Source organism: Cinclus cinclus, chromosome 4 (assembly GCF_963662255.1).
Source record: "Cinclus cinclus chromosome 4, bCinCin1.1, whole genome shotgun sequence".
Classification (NCBI taxonomy): domain Eukaryota; kingdom Metazoa; phylum Chordata; class Aves; order Passeriformes; family Cinclidae; genus Cinclus; species Cinclus cinclus.
In genome coordinates this window covers 50073626-50089775 of record NC_085049.1, presented here as the reverse complement: position 1 = coordinate 50089775, position 16150 = coordinate 50073626, and the positions used below count along the sequence as shown (strand labels likewise).

General features: G+C 38.8%; 1 protein-coding gene across 5 annotated transcripts in view; it reads left to right on the top strand.

The window, feature by feature from the left end:
• PPFIA2 (PTPRF interacting protein alpha 2) overlaps positions 1 to 16150 on the top strand; it is a 264534-nt gene that overhangs the window by 49044 nt on the left and 199340 nt on the right. For 2 of the 5 annotated variants that reach the window (XM_062491233.1, XM_062491234.1), the window contains exons 4-5: positions 9679 to 9686; positions 10397 to 10416. The exons of 1 other annotated variant lie outside the window; for it this stretch is intronic. In XM_062491233.1, coding sequence (XP_062347217.1) covers positions 9679 to 9686; positions 10397 to 10416 — 28 coding nt within the window. Of the gene's footprint in view, positions 1 to 289; positions 314 to 9678; positions 9687 to 10396; positions 10417 to 16150 lie in introns of all 5 variants that reach the window. 2 more of the 5 variants (XM_062491236.1, XM_062491231.1) reach the window with 1 other exon arrangement.

The following is a 16150-nucleotide window of genomic DNA, read 5'->3' as shown; positions in this document are numbered from 1 at the left end:
CATGATGCCTGTTCTCAAGTAGGTCAAAACCTTGCCATAGGGCATGTATGCCAGGCAACAATGGATTTCAGTGGAAGACTGTATAACCCTGAAAGTCTTCACTTTTAGTGAAGTTAGTCCTTCCTTTGGTAGGATTCCATCGTTAGCTCCTCAGGTATATATACAAATTCTCAGATATATGGACAATAGTGGGGAAAAGGAGGGAATGGACTAATAGGATGGAAATGAGGCTATAAAGAATCTTTAGTTTTATCTCCTATGAACTCTGAGAAAAACAGTATAATTTTAGTCTTTTAAAGGGTGCAACCCACCAGCCTCTGTTGTGTGGCCTCTGTTGCATTAGACTTCTCTGTTGATTTCTAGTCCGTATATTCAGTCCCCTAAGGCTGAAAAACAGGCAACACCGGTCAATGCACAGATCTCAGATTTCTCAAGAAGGCCACTTACTGTACAAAGTATCACATGGGGACCAGATTGTCTTGAAATAATTCTCATTCAATAAATGTGTGAGTATATACACATAGTTTTAATTTCTCTGACCTAAATACTGGCCTTGTTTATATCTAGTGCATAAAAAAGGACATATAAAATGTAGTAATGGAACTGCTATGACTTGCTCATTGTTTGAATACTTATTTGTAGCACATACATATCTCTTTCCAGGTGATAGTAAAATATCTTATATATGTGTGTCAACATAGGTCTTCTCTCAACAGAACCACAGGAGTCAGATGATCTGAGTCTGATGGCCACTGTACTCTGCAAATCATAAACTATGCTTTTTTAGGTTATATTAAATAATGATTAAAATTTTCCATCACAAAATACTTTAGAAGCCATCATGTTATTTTATTTTTAGCAAGTATATACTAGTTTAGCAGCATAAGCAAAAAAAAAAAATAGTTAAAGCTGTAGTTCAGTTTCAATGGCTTCAGTACCCTGAAAGTCATTAAAAGGATTTAAACTGGGAATGGTCCAATTTTTTTTCCTCTATAATTTAAGATCATCAAGGTTCTCTCAGATAGTTATTGCCTGAAATTGATGCTTATATTCATGTGCATGTAAAAAAAACCCAAAACCAAAACCAACTGACACATTAAAAGCTTCTGGAATTCCAATATTGCAGAAAACTCCATGCAAGTTACAGTGCGCTAATTCCATGAAATATGAGAATAAGCAAGGTGCCCTCTAGTGTAAAAATCTTAGCAATACCTATTTATAGAGTATATTTCATATATGTGTATATATATATATAAATAATCATCCACTCTTTTTTTGAACTAGTAAGGGCATGGGTAAATCTGAACCTTTAAAATTCTGCTGATAATTCATAGCCGATATTTTTACTAGCACATTAGTCTGATTTATTGATGGTGAAAGCAAGTTCAGGCCCACCACCAAGACAAATCAAACAAAAGAGGAAATAACTCAAAAATAACTCAGGAGTGGTTTTAGGCATATGCTGTCCTAAATAAACATTGGTTTCCATTATGGAATACTACTGGTCTTTTGTGTTTCTTCCTCTCCACACTTGCACCTGCACTGAAGATTGAGCTGAAGTTGCCACTGTGATCTAGAATTAACAGAAAAAGGGCCAACATCACCAAGGTTTCTGCTTAATCTCCTCACATATACCTTATGATTGGTCAGCTGTTCCATTCAGGATATAATCCGAGGCACTCTTTTACTTAAATTGTCCCAGTTCTCAGTATGAACTATATATGTATACATACATGTATGCATCTTCAGGTGGGTAGTCCAGAGTGCTTAAACAGAGAGCCAAAGTCTCAAGATTAGTTTCACTAGTCATCTTGCTCTGTAAAGTGATTCAGTACATCTGCATGCTAGTCTGGAAGTCTGAGTGCAGCTCGTAGGAAATGCTAACTCAGATGTTTCTGTGCACACTTGTGACTCAGTGCTTCTAAGAATTATTCAGGACATGGTTATATTCTGAGATGATGGACTCTTATTTAGTAGTCTGAAAGTTAGAATAGGAGATTTGGGGTACTAGTTCACTAGTTCTTCTCAGCTTGGATCTATAACTGTGTCACACTAAATGAATGACCTAGCCACCAGTCTGCCAGCAGCTGTCAGTGGGGGCCCTCAGCATCCTGCCCACATGGAAGCTGTGTTACTCTGCAGCCACAAGTGCAAGAACCTCTCAGGCAGAACAAGAGTGAGCTGGAATCCAGCAAACATGTGGTGAGACCAGCCATCTGGAAAGGGGCAGCTTAACAGTTCCAGCACCTGATGCTTGGGCCACTGGAATCACATGGAGAAACAATGAACTAACTTTCCTCCAACCCAGTGCCCCGAGTTCTCACAGGGCTTGTGTAGCAAGGCTCATTTTGCATTGTTTCTGTAACCTCGTATTGTTTTGCCAGTCCTAGCATCAGCAAGAGCCATGGCAGGAGGTCTCATGCAGAATAGGCATTTGCCTGGAATTTTAGGCTGCCTTCTTGAACTGGGAGCTCTGATTCACAACCTGCTGCGTGTTTTTACCACATACTGGGTTGGAAGGGGCCTTAAAGACCATCTACTCCAACCTGCTTGACATGGGCAGGGAACCTTCCACTGGACTTGAGGTTACTCAGAGCCCCATCCAGCCTGGTCTTAAACACTTCCAGGAATTTCCACAACTGCTTTGAGCAACCTGTTGCAGTGCCTCATCGCCCTCACAGTAAAGAATTTCTTCCTAATACTTAATCTAAACTTACTCTGCTTCAACTTAAGGCCATTCCCCTTTGTCCTGTCACTACCCTCTCACACCCCTGTGAAAAGTCCCACTCCAGCACTTTTCTAGGAGTAGGTACTCCATTAGGTACTGGAAGGCTGTTGTAAGACCTCCCAGAGCCTTCTCTTCCAAGGCTGAACAGCCCAGTGTCTCTCATCTTGTCTTCATAAGAGAGGTGTCCCAGATCTGTTGTTAACTTAGTGGCCTCTTCAGAAATTATTCACCAGGATGTAGCCTTTTACCTATGAGGCACCTGAATAAGCTTCTTTTTATTACCCTTGATGTCTTTGACCAGTGTTACTTCTGCCAGTACTTTAGCTTTCCTAAGCAGCTCTCTGGCTGTTTAGAGATTTTTTCTGTATTCCTCTCTGGATACCTTCCCCTGCTTCCACCCTCTGTAAGATACCTGTTACTGGTTTGTTTCCCCCCCCCCCTTACCCCCCCCCCCCCCCCCCCAGGAGCTCCAGGTCTCCTGGCGTTCTTCTCTGTGATCCATTTTGTAGGGATGAATTGGTCTTGAGTCTGGAGGAGACAATCTTTGAGTATTATCATTATTATAGTGTATTGCTCCATATACTTCAGATACATCTAAACATTCTTCAGGTACCTGCCTTCCAATAATGGAAAAAAAGGACTAGGAAGTTCTGAGTCCTTGGAATGCATCACAATATACCTTCATGAAACAGCAAACTGTCAGAGAATCAAAACAGAGTTATATAAACAATTTCCCTAATAGTTTTTTAGAGCTGCTTCAAAGCCACTTGTCAAGCTTGAAGGTACATGCAGGCGTTTGAATATTCTTAGTGCAGTTAAGAAGGACTTTACAAAACTCACTTTTTGTCTGCTTCCTCTTGCCATATCCCAGAAAAAACAGGCAGCCTCCAGAGAAGTTGAATAGTTGTGCTCAAAATATTAGACCAAATCTTTCTTAATAAAATTAATGAATGTGCATTGCTGAGGCCTCAGGATACATTGGCAGTGACGGTCTTTTTCACCCAGAGAATTGTTATGATAGACCATAGGAAATGAAGCATCCTCCTCTGAAACACTAAGGGAGAGTTGTTGTCTCCCTCCGCTGACCTAAAAAATGATGGTGTGCAATAGAGTTCCTAGTTTCATCAGAACTTTCTGTAGGCTTATCTCTCCTACAACTTTTCACCACCCCCTTTACACATATAATTAATTTAAATTGTATAGTTTGGAGGTCAGTCTGCAGAGGAAGAGCCGTAGAGAAGCTCTAGGAAAACTATCTGGATAAATGTTATGATTAGGGATATGAATAATCCCCTATTATTTGCTTCCTAGATTTAATCCTTTCAGTGGTAGCGTTATAATAAGGGTCACCTATGGCTGGCCTTGCACCCGTGTTATTTATACCAGGAAAGAGAGAGTCATTTTACAGATTTTACAACTTCCCAGTCAGCAGGTCTGTATTTAGGGTTGCTATTCTAAGATACCTAATTTCCTGTGCACTCTGTGAAGCCTTCGGTGCCTTAGTACAGGGTTTTGGATTCCACCCCAGTGACCAGATGCCTCCAAGTTTCTTACACAACCTCCTGATACTCTTTTGACTTTTAGATATTAAACCAGAGAGTTAGTAATGGTTGAACTCCAAAGGTCTTATGTCTCATCACGTGAGGTAGCTGGATGTTGGGAAACAGTATGGTGAAGAAGTCCCTGTTCAGACAAATTTTTACTTGAGGAAGCAAAAAACCTATAAGAGGATTTATTTTCATAATCATAAAAATTCATAATCATAATAATCAGAGTGGTATAGGTCAAACCCACATAACTATATATATGTGTCAATCTTCATTTAAATGTATTATTAAAGAGATTTGATTGGATTAACATAGCAGAAACTTGAATTCAAAAGCAACTCCCTTGGAAATAAAAGTAGTTCATAGAATGTCAAAACTTTGTATAAAAATCTGAAGATACCTGGTGCTTGTCTTGTTAACACCATGTGAAACGTCTGATATTGATCATTATTAATAATAATTTTATCTGTAAATAGTAAAGGAACTATTGCTTGTATCACAGGAAAATCAGTCAGGCTCCTGAAGCATTTATGACTATCTGGTTTCAACATTCCTGGATTCACTGGGTGTGTGATTGATCTGATAAAAGGTGATTTGTTCTCATGAAATTCTTTCAGGCCAAGTTGCTGGTACTGAAAATCAAAAATACTTGATCTGTGGCAAAAGGAGCTCTTTGCAGTAAAGGTCAAATATTAGCTGTTCTGAAAACTCTCCTACCAACTGAAACAACTCTTTTTGTTGGTGTTCAATAGCTCCATAAAGTGGGGTGTTGGGGGAATCATGCTGTGGTTATCAATAGGCAGCAACACAGACAAAACCATCTTAAAAATATAGGTTAAATAAAAACTCAGAGGGAGGAAGTGGTCTATGGTCTTCCTGCTACCATCCCTGCTACTTCTGTCGCCTTTCACCTTCTGTGCTAGAAGTGGTAAATATTATAAGGTGAATCCCCTTGTGATGCACTTTTGATTGCTATTTTATTATGTGCATCCCATTTTCAGCATATTTTTTCCTTGCTGTTTATCTCAGCTAAATTTGGAAAGTTCTCTGCAGGCTGGTGTTCTGTTGAATAAGCTGACTGCATGAATAGACAAGTGACATGATTTTGCACCAGCTAGGAGGGAATGTAAAGTAAGAGTACTGTTCTCCGTTTTGTCAAGGCTCTCTCTGTCTATATTAAATCTCATTTCCTCATGTCACGTGAAAAGGCAAAGCTAAACCAATCATCTGATTAATCATCCAATTAATTCTCCGATTTAGCAGATGAATCATTTGGAATAAGGGAGGAAGGGGACAATCAGGATATTGTTAACTAGTAAGCCTAGAAATGGCGCGGGAAGATCAGCCACAGAGATCTGCCCATAGAGCTCCTCTTAGGTACTGTGCTGTGTCTGAAGTGGCTGACACCACTTCATGTTAGAGACTTGGATTGAATGTGTCACATTTTGTGGTAAATTACCCTGGACTTTAATTTCTAAGCAGAGAGATGTTCTTGCATTGTAATTCTAGTTTCACATATATACACTACTGTGCCAGATCAAGAGCGAAGCAAACGTATCTCATATCCAAAACCTTGAGATTTTGCCTTTTCTCTCAATCAAAATTAACCAAATATTTAAATTTCATGTACATTTTTAAAGTTGTCCAGTCTTGAGTTCACAAAGACTTTTTTCACAAACTTTTGGCACAAAGGTGCTTCTGCATTAAAAAATAAAACCAAATGGAACACATTGCTAGAGAAGAGATTATGAACAGGAGAAGATGATAGAGAAGACAGAAGCAGGGCATAGCTCTGAGGCATCTCAGTTGTGAGGTCTTTGCCTGTGATATGAAAGGGAATTGAAATGTCTTTGAGATGACTGAGCCATCTAGATGGCTAAGTTTAAAGAGCTATGCTTTGAAGTCTATACCTGACTCTAATGGTCCTTTGGGAACACTCTAATCTTTTCCATATTGGTCACACATGAACCACCTCGTGAGACCACCCTCATTTCTAGTCATTATATTTTGAGAAATACTTAATATGCTGTTTTCCCAGTATCTCATTTTAGATAGTACTCCTGTAATGTTTCCTTTATTAAGTGAAGAATCTCTCCTATAAATGTCACAGGTTTTTATATAATATTTTTGCAGTTCTGCAGTACAATACGAACAAAATTAAAACGCATAATTTTCTAAAGGCATCCATTGTGACTACCACTGGCAGATGCCCAAAAATCCTGTAAAAGAACTACTACATGCTTCTATCAGGTCATAACAAGCACACTCAAATCTTTGCAAAATATGTCCATTTTGAATATGTTGCTTTTAAATCTGAAAGTAGTGCTGAAAATACTTCTCCCTGATTATTTTCTGAAGAATATATATACATTTCTTAGTAATTCTTGCTTTATTAGTTTAATTTACTAACAGGAATGTTCAGTGATAAGAAGAATTTTATTATTTATGAAAAGCGAATCTTGTAATTACAGTTGTGAAAGATGACATCAGAAATTGCTTTGTTATGTAAAGATATAAATGAGTCCAGTTAAGGGACCAGGGATGTCAGATGAGAATACTAATACATTTCCAGAAAAAGAACAACCAAGAGTTGTTAATAAGGTGATTAAAACACCCACAACATTGAATAAATACTGAGAAAAACACTTTTCTCATATTTGAAAAACAGCAGGAGAGATATAGTGAGTGAATAATTCTTCATTGTGTATTAGTCACCCTGCTGCAGTAATTTTATTACGAATAGTAGCTGTTTGGACCCTGAATTTGGATAAGCTTTTCCATCCAATCATCAATAAAAGTCCTCAGTTACAGGGAGACTTGGAAAGATTTATTAGGAACTATTGACTAAACACAGCTAGGAGTTTGTGGAGACATGAGCTGTGTCTTTCACTATGTCTTCCAGAGCAAGGGCCGCCCCAAAGTCACAGGAGATATTTTGTCATTTTCAGTGTGTGGTGATTGATCTCTGGCCTTTGTCTCTAAGAGCTGTTCACAAGAGCTCACAGAATAAAATTGATCCCAGTAGTCTGAGTCTTGAGAAGATCCAGCATCTTCATCTAACCAGCCATGATGCTGAGGGGCAGTATAACTTCTCATTGCATCATATTCAAACCAGCATCCCAAGTGAGGTTTAAGGGTTGAAATGTTCCTCTGCATCATGGCACACAGCAATCCATGCACACTGTGCCAGCTCTAGAGGAGTAGATCTTTCCAATTACCTGATTACTTTATCCTTGTAATATATAATTACAGACTGAGAGGAATGAAAGTGAGGTGTATGAATGAAGGACAACAGTTCATGGAAGTTTTACTTTCAGCAGTAGAAAAAAACTTCCTTTTTTTTTCTTGGTTGCTTGTTTTTCAAGGCTACAGAAAACAATATATAAAATTAAAACCTCAGTTTTAAACACACGCCTGCATTTGATTTCAAGAATGTAATTTTTTGATAAAAAAGTTATGTATTTTGTGGTGCAGCTTCAGACTATTCCATATTTCTACAATTAAAAAAAAACCCCCGCAAGTTCAGTTTCCACTGTTCATCAAAAATACAAGAGAAAACATAATGGTTTTTGCTAGCATGGAGCCTCCTGCTCCTCTGTGCTCACTGTTTAATTGGTTGCCTCTTTCCCCCAGCTGCTTAAGAGATTGTTCTGTGGCTTTGCTCTCTGAGGCTTCACACTCCTCACTTGCTCTCTGCAGTTGTCTCCTCTGCTGCTTCACTCTGCGTGTGAGCAGCAGCAAATACCATTGACAAATCTGAACATTAGGAGCTGGGATTTTTGTCTTTTTCTCTTGCTGTGCCTACATGTGGAAAAGCAAGAAAACAAGGATGGGGGAACATATTTAGTTGATGTTTATTCTGTTTCCCTCTCTAGCCTGTCTAAATGATGATACATATTGTGCTTATATCTGCCTAAAGCATAGCATAATCAGGGTACAGGCCGTAGCATTGTACTGAAACTAAATAAATGAGACAAGAGTTCTTCTCAAAACCTTTTCAGGGATTTCCTTTAAAAGATTGCCATAAATCCCTGTTTGCTTCAGAGAAACAACTTCTGCTGCATATCTGCAGGAAAGCTGCAGAAAGACAGTCTTAACACATTGCCAGATTGTTTTTCTGGCTGAGCCAAATCATGTTCATAGAAGAAAATTTAAATTATAATAATTTTGGGAGATTCTGAGTTCCAAGCTAAAAGAAATCACATTTGAAAACTTAGCATCCATCCAAGACAAAGCAATTTCCACTATTGGTGTTTTTACTGATAATATATTTCAAGACAAATGCATTTAACTTAATTTAATAGAATATGGTTGTCTGAATTTTTTGAGATCCAAAAAAGGTACTGTGTGCTTGTGTAAAGATTCCTTATTACTAATATAATCAATTTAAATTGAAAAATTACCTCAAGCCTGCCTATAAAATAGAATTCTTACTTCAAGTTTTTGCTTGTCAATAAACATATTTCTCAGACATCAGCAATCATAATCTTAGGGGAAGACTGGTTACCAACATACTAGGGAAATTTAACTGTATAAATTGTCGTAGATTTAGGCAGGAAGTGACAGCTAATTATTATTCCTGGGAGTAATCTTTGCACATCAGTAGCGCAAAACAGCTCCACTGTGCTGCTATGTACATACCACAAGTTGCCCAGGCGCCAGTCCTGTTTCTTATCTTTATGGGTGACCTGGCTGAGGGGATCTAGGGCACCCTCAGTCAGTTTGCAGATAACACAAGTTCGGCAGCAGTGTTGATCTGCTGGAGGTCAGGAAGGCTCTGCACAGGCATCTCCACAGGCTGGATCAACGGGCCAAGGCCAGCTGGATGAGATTCAATGATCCAAGTGCTGGAACCTACACCTGGGTCACAACAACCCCATGCAGTGCTAGAGGCTGGGGACAGAGTGGCTGGAAACTGCCCAAGGGATAAAGTAGCTGGGGATGCTGGTGACAGTGGCTGAACATGAGCCAGCGTGTGCCCAGGTGGCCAAGAAGGACAAGAAGGACAAAAGTATCCCGGCCTGGATCAGCAATAGTGTGGCCAGCAGGAATAAGTGAGGCTGCATCATGAAACCTAGGTTCAGTTTTGGGTCCCTCAACTACAAAATTGACGTTGAGGTGCTGGAGTGTGTCCAGAGAATGACAACAGAGCTGGTGAATGGTCTGGAGCACAAGTCCAGTGAGGAGCAGCTGAAGGAGCTGGGAATGTTTAGCCTGGAGAAAAGGCTCAGGGGAGACCCTATCACTGTATACAGCTCCCTGAAGGGAGGCTGTAGCCAGGTGGGGGTCAGTCTCTTCTCCCACGTAACAGCTAGAGGACAAGAGGAAACAGCATCAAGTTTCACCAAGAGAGTTTCAGTCTGGATCTTAAGAAAGTTTCTTCACTGAGTTGTCAAGCATTAGAACAGGCTGTCCAGAGAAGTGGTGGAATCACCATCCCTGGAAGTGTTCAAAAAATGAGTAGATGTGGCACTTCATTATACGATTTAGTGAGCATGGTGTTGCTCATTCAAAGGTTGGACTTGATAATCATGGAGGTTTTTTCCAAGCCTAATGGTTCTATGATTCCAAATGTGACATGGAGGCAGGGGATCCAATATTAAGTCTGAATCTCTCCACCTCAGGATGTAACTTTGAATTCTTACTTAGAAGATTTAATAATTTATCCATTGGGGAATTTGCATTTTATTGATTACAAGTACTACTGAATCAGAATTAATTGGAATTACAATTTCAGTGTGCATTTAGATGCTGAGCATCTGTAGACAGTCTTGGACATATCTCTGTTGTGAATGGGGTAAAAGCTTAGATCTTGTGGTGAGGATGGCCTTTCAGTATGAGGCTTCAACTTGACTTGAATTCTTCATTCCTATGACATGGTCTCACTGAGTTTGCAGCACTAAAGTTTACAAAAGGATTGTTTGATTTCTGATTTGGTAAATCTGGAACCCAGGGTGACCTTCAGCAGCTAGAGAGACCTGAAGGATTTGCACAGCATCAGGTTGATGGGGCTGGTGGGGATGTGAAGCCCCATTTCTCTCCCCCAGTATTTTTGCACATTGTAGCTACAGTGTTGGAAAGTCTCCTGCCAATCGAGCTCTCTTGATACTAGAATTGAAAGCTAAAGGAAACCAGCCACCTGCAGTATTAATTATTGAGATATTTGCAGCAACTCAGAAAACTTCTTTGGCCTTCTGGGCCACATCAATGCTGCAACTTCAAATAATTATTGGGTTGTTCTGTTCACTGACCCAGACCCCTTAGAACATACAAAGACTTTAAGTTATCTGAAATTTGAATCACTGCACCTCATTAGTCATCCTGACCATTATTGATCAGAAAAGGATGTTGAAGTAAGCTTACCTGGCATCTGATTTCAGAAAGGCTAAACCAGCTAAGGCCAATTCCCTCGCTCCAGGAGGGAGAGCGAAACTGCCAATAGCAGCATCAGAGGCAGATCACGGCTCCTGGGAGCCTGGACGTGCCTGGGGCAAAACTGATGGCAGGATTGTGCTGGTTGTGCTTTGTCTTCAAGTGGACATTTGTAAGGCTGTCAACAGGTGATAATCCTTTCACATGCTGGACTTCTGTGGATACTTTCTTTGCAGGGAGAGGGGACAGGTAAAAAACACATGTGCAGAATGGATAGAGCATCCTGGAGCAATTTCCTGCAAAATAAACTGAATATGTGTTTTGCCTTAGGCTTGGTCCACTGATACAAAGATCAGATTGTGTATTTTCTGTGAGCTGATGCAAGTTACAGCCATCATAATACAAAACACATAGAAAGAGGCTTTCATCTGTTTTATTTTTGCTCGATTAATTAGCTCAGGTATGCAAATGCAAATTTCAATTTACTTTTTATGAGGGACCAAAGAGTATGGTACAAATCTGGTTCCAGGGAACTGTTTCTTCAGCTTGTGGCCAAGGAGAGAGGTTGCAACTCTGCTTTTTTTCAGCAAGCTGCACACATTCCTACTTCTCTGGGCAGTAGGCGATGCCATGAAGAAAGTTGTAAGTGATTCTTGGCAGCATTAGAAAGGGAAGGCATTGGTCTCTGGACTCCTGGCACCCAATCTCTGTCCTTGCAACTGCTTGTAAGCCCTGGCAGAAGGAGATGGTCCTGTGTTGAACCCTTCCTGCCAACTCAAGTGGAGAAGTTTGGTGTCAGTAAGGAAAGGTGATTATATGGGGGAAGGTGGATGAGTGACTAGAGTGTTTTTTAAATAGAAATTGTTCCTGCAAGTGCCCTTATCTTCCTTATCTCTAGCTTCCCCACTACTTATCTAGAGTACTTCCACTTCTCACTCCTATGGCAGTATTTTATCCATGACTTTGACCTTTTAATTCTGCCCAGTACCTACTTTCAATGTCATGCGATATTATTTTCTGTTTAGCCTGCATTTTCATAGCACTTTAGTAAAATGAAGACTTTCTGCTGTGAAGATATGATTGATACAGTATATGTTTCAAATTACAGTTCAAGTTTGTTTGTTGATAAAAGAATTTTCATATGACTAAAGGCAGTTCAGGTCACAAGTGGAAATTTTTTTTTCAGGGAAAACAAATGTCAACATCTGCAAATGTTGTTAAGTTAATGAAAATGGTCTAAAATCAATAAATATGACATATTCCTCATTGCACCAGAGGTTCAGGTTTCAGAGATGTTTGCGCCATTCTCACCAAAGCCTGTCCTTTTCATCAAAAGCAGAACATTACCAGTCTATTAATATTTAACTTTACTATGTGTGTTTTTGTTATTTATCTATCCCTATGAGTAGCACACAATTTTATTGGATTTGTGCTAACCTCATTCCCGCAGGACTCTGACATGCAATCATCTTATATTTCCCAAGTGAGGAAACAAAATTAAGAGAGATCAAAAACCTGGGTTTGACAATTCTGCTTACACTGTAGAGTTCCTAAGCACTGGGGTGCCAATGAAGGTTTTACATGGAGAAAATTGCTGCTGTTACAAACTTGAAGAGTGTCTCTAAATCCGTCTGGAGCCCATCTGAGCCAGCTCCTCAGTGATGGGTTCAAAGAGACAATAAGAAGTAAACCCCAGGCTTCCTACACCCCGTCTGGCACTCTGAAACCAAGAGTTCATTTTCCATCACACAGTTCTGTAGCTGACCTTTGTAGCTTAGAACACACCCGAGCTCTGGAGCTGCATCTCCTCATGGGGCAGGCAGCTGCAGCTTCACACACCCAGCACCCTGATGCCCACTGCCACTGCTACAGAACTGCTGTTGGGCACCCTTGGCTTGCCAGAACTTTGCCATGGTGAACATCATCTTGGGAAACAAGGCACAAAACACCTTTTACGTGACCTGGGCTGGACTGGCAGGAGTTCACTGGACAGAGACTACAGTGTTTTAATCACATGTTCCCAAGCAAATTGATTCCTTTTGGGTGTTTTTCTTCATTGCTTACTAGTCAAAACGTTTTATTCGGCATAGCATCTTTGGCATAGCATCTCTGAAAATATTTGCATAGGTAAAATGGAGTTGAAACTTTGCAGTTTCTTGGCATTTTCTCCTTAGGCACAGTAAAGTTGGATTTTTTAAGTAAGAGCACCATCTTGTGGAGTTACATGTTCCACTGTGCAGAAGAGCCAAAATCCTGTTGAAAGCTGCACAGTTCAGCTTGGGCACTGCATATTTCAGCAGTTGTAGTCTCTATAGTTTTGCTACTGATGATTAAAGAAATCAGGAAAAAAAAAAAGATGGTCTAACATCTTTTGTAATATCATAGGGATTCATGAGAACTTATTTGTAAGGATGAAATTAATTACAGACTTCATTGAAGTAGATTAACAATAAGATTAAGTAAGGTGATACTTCTGTACATACTCCAGAATGACAAAGTGACAAAAGTTGATTTCAGGTTAACTCCTGAGGTTTATGATTCCTGCAGAAAGTATTTTAGACTGTAAGTTTAGCTATAGAATTTCATATAATTGTTTGCTAGACCAAAGCCATGGCTTTTGAAGGGAAGACACAACTGTCCTTTGCAGCAGAGAGCTATTACAGCCTGTTGTGCATTTCTTGTACAGCAATCACTTCTATACTAGATGTTATTATGATGTTGGGGAATTGCAGTTCTCTTAGACCTTCTGCTATGTTTGATATTTTCGTGTATCTTTCTGTATTGGCTCTGTTCCATGTTATTTTTTTTCCAGAGTCATTAAGCCATAAGTGTCAAATTCAAGTAATAGAAATGTAAGATAGAACTTCTTCATTAAATGGAAATGAGGTAATAAATTTATGTGAACTGATCAGTTTACTTGTGGTATCACTTGGTTACATAAAATCAAATCAGGACTAAAAATTCACTTTCTTTACTGTACTTCATGTGAACGTGGCATGCTCAGACCCTTCAGTGTAGTTGCTATGTCTCTGAACAACATAGAGTAGCTGTTCAAATCAGGCCTGGTATTGCACGTCCATGATCAAGAGTGCACAACTCTCCCAGCAAGAATACCATCATCTGTCAGACAGCTGCATCGCACTGATTTTGAACATTTAGTAATAAACAAAATAAAGCCAGAAACAAAACCTTTATATAGGAGCAAAAACGTCTCTTTCTTAGAAACTAAATACAGATTTCTTTTGTCTTCACTTAACAGCGAGAGAGATTGCCCGATGACAAACATTCTGTTGCACTGATACTAACATTTTATATAAAAGTATATGTGCATTCATAAATATATATAATAAAGACACATATTTTCAGTTATGTAGATATATATGTGCAAAATAATTTCCAAAAGTTGATTCAATGAGTATGTGAATAGATTTATATTTTTATGTCTCTTTCCAACATATAACACTTTGCAATAACTGGGGGGTTTTTTTGGTGAAAATACAGTTCAAAATGGACACCCTAATGATTTACCAAAGTACTTAGAAATACTTTGTATTACCAGAATGAACTTCATAACCATGAAAATAAATCTTATATTCCCATTAAATGTCCCAGGCATCCTATATAGCTATTGATTGTCACTATTATTTAATGTTCAATTGTTTGTGTTTAAAGTGAGCACTGAATCAGACTGAAACACATGCTTTGATATGTGAATGACCCTTTAAAAAGAAAATTACCTGAAAGTTTCCCTTTCAGCTTTAGAAGGAATCAGACTATTTCTGATGGCTTGCTGAAATACTTCAAAATGTAGTTTTCTTTGTAGAATGTAGCTTTTTCTTACTATCACTGAGGGTAGGCTAACATGACAGATCACAGTGTACCTTTGCTCCTATCCTGGTAAAGGTATTTTCTCTGTGCCCTGCTAATGTCTGTGTCTTTAGGCTAAAAGCATATATTAAAGTTCTAAAGTTTTATCTCCAGTGAACGTAGATCAAAATAAGTGCACACTGTATATTACACTCTCATCTGAATGATCAGTAAGGGAAACCTTTTGACCAAATGTAACAGCAAAATGCAAGGGCTGCCAAGAAGAGAAGACTGGACATCTGACAGCCTGGTATGCCCTTCAACCATTCTTAGACATACCTACTTCCACTGGAAACACAAGAAATGTTGAAGGACAGTTTGACTCTCCATTTACAATAGAAATTACCATTTTGTTGGTGGTGCTTTATTTGCAGGGGTATTGTTCTGTTTTAAAACTTGAAATAAAGATGGAAAATAGCATTTTGGTAAGCTCTGGGGTTTTTTTTTTCCTGAATTTTTTAAAATTTATTTTATGCTGCTATGCTAAATACTCTTTGCATGAAGGTAAATTACTATTCTTTAACTTGAAACTTACTAAGTGCTGGAAGTGAAAACTCACAGGAATAGGCTGTGTATGTTCTGAATTCTGTGGCTTTGAATGACTATTCTGGTGGTATTGGCATTTGTTACCTTTCACTATTTAGCTGCTGCTGCTTTGTAGTTTTGGGAAGCATGTTTCCCCTCTTATGTTGCTTAAAAAGACAAAAAACAAATGGTTGCAGCAGCTTCAGATATTGTCACATCTCTAATAGGTGAGAGATGCCTACTCTTGGTCTGGGTCACCTCATGTTTTGACAGAAAAAAAGATGAATATTCATCTCAGCCTCTGGAAATCAGAATCCAGTGCAGCAGTGCAAATAATTTTGATTAGCAGTTTGAGCTACAATTTGAAGTATGAAGCCTACAAATTGTAATGTGCAACAGTGAATCTCTGTTTGTGCAAAAGGCAGAATACTATAAATGAGTATAAATACCACTTTGTCTAGTTTGAGAAAGGCATTGCCTTTAGTCAACGTCTGTTCATGTTTAAGATGTGTGAAAAGTTTCTTGGTGTTAGGAACAGCTTTTCCTCTTTTGGTATGTGTGATGGGTGCCTACTTCTGAAATCACACATAGTAATACATCTGCCTGGAATCTAAGAGCCACAGTTTTACTGGAGTTGTAAGGAAGGTGGTGTAATTTTATGTTTGTTTTGTCTGAGGGCTTTTTCTCCCATGCTTAACTATTTCTTATTTAGGACACTGCTTGAAGTTTTGTTTTATTGTATTTTCTCTTTTTATATATACTGCTATTACAGCATAGTATTCAGATTTTAATGTGCACAGCAAATATATCAAAACAAAATCATAAAAAGCCCCAAATCTTCTTATTCCTCTCCTTCTCAGAGTATAAAAAATTCTAGTTCCTTTAATGATCCTGGCTTTGTAGCGTTACTCAAAATTGTAAAAGGCTGTGGGGTGTGTATTCCTACCAGGAGTAGTTATTATCTTTTATCATGTGTATCAAAATAGTTTCAAGAATTTAGCCATGCATTATGTAATGTCAGGATTGATACTCATCCAAAGAGGTCATCATAAAGGCAAGCTGTATTTAAACATTCTATATGAAGCACCTAATTTTACAAATGTTAATAAGG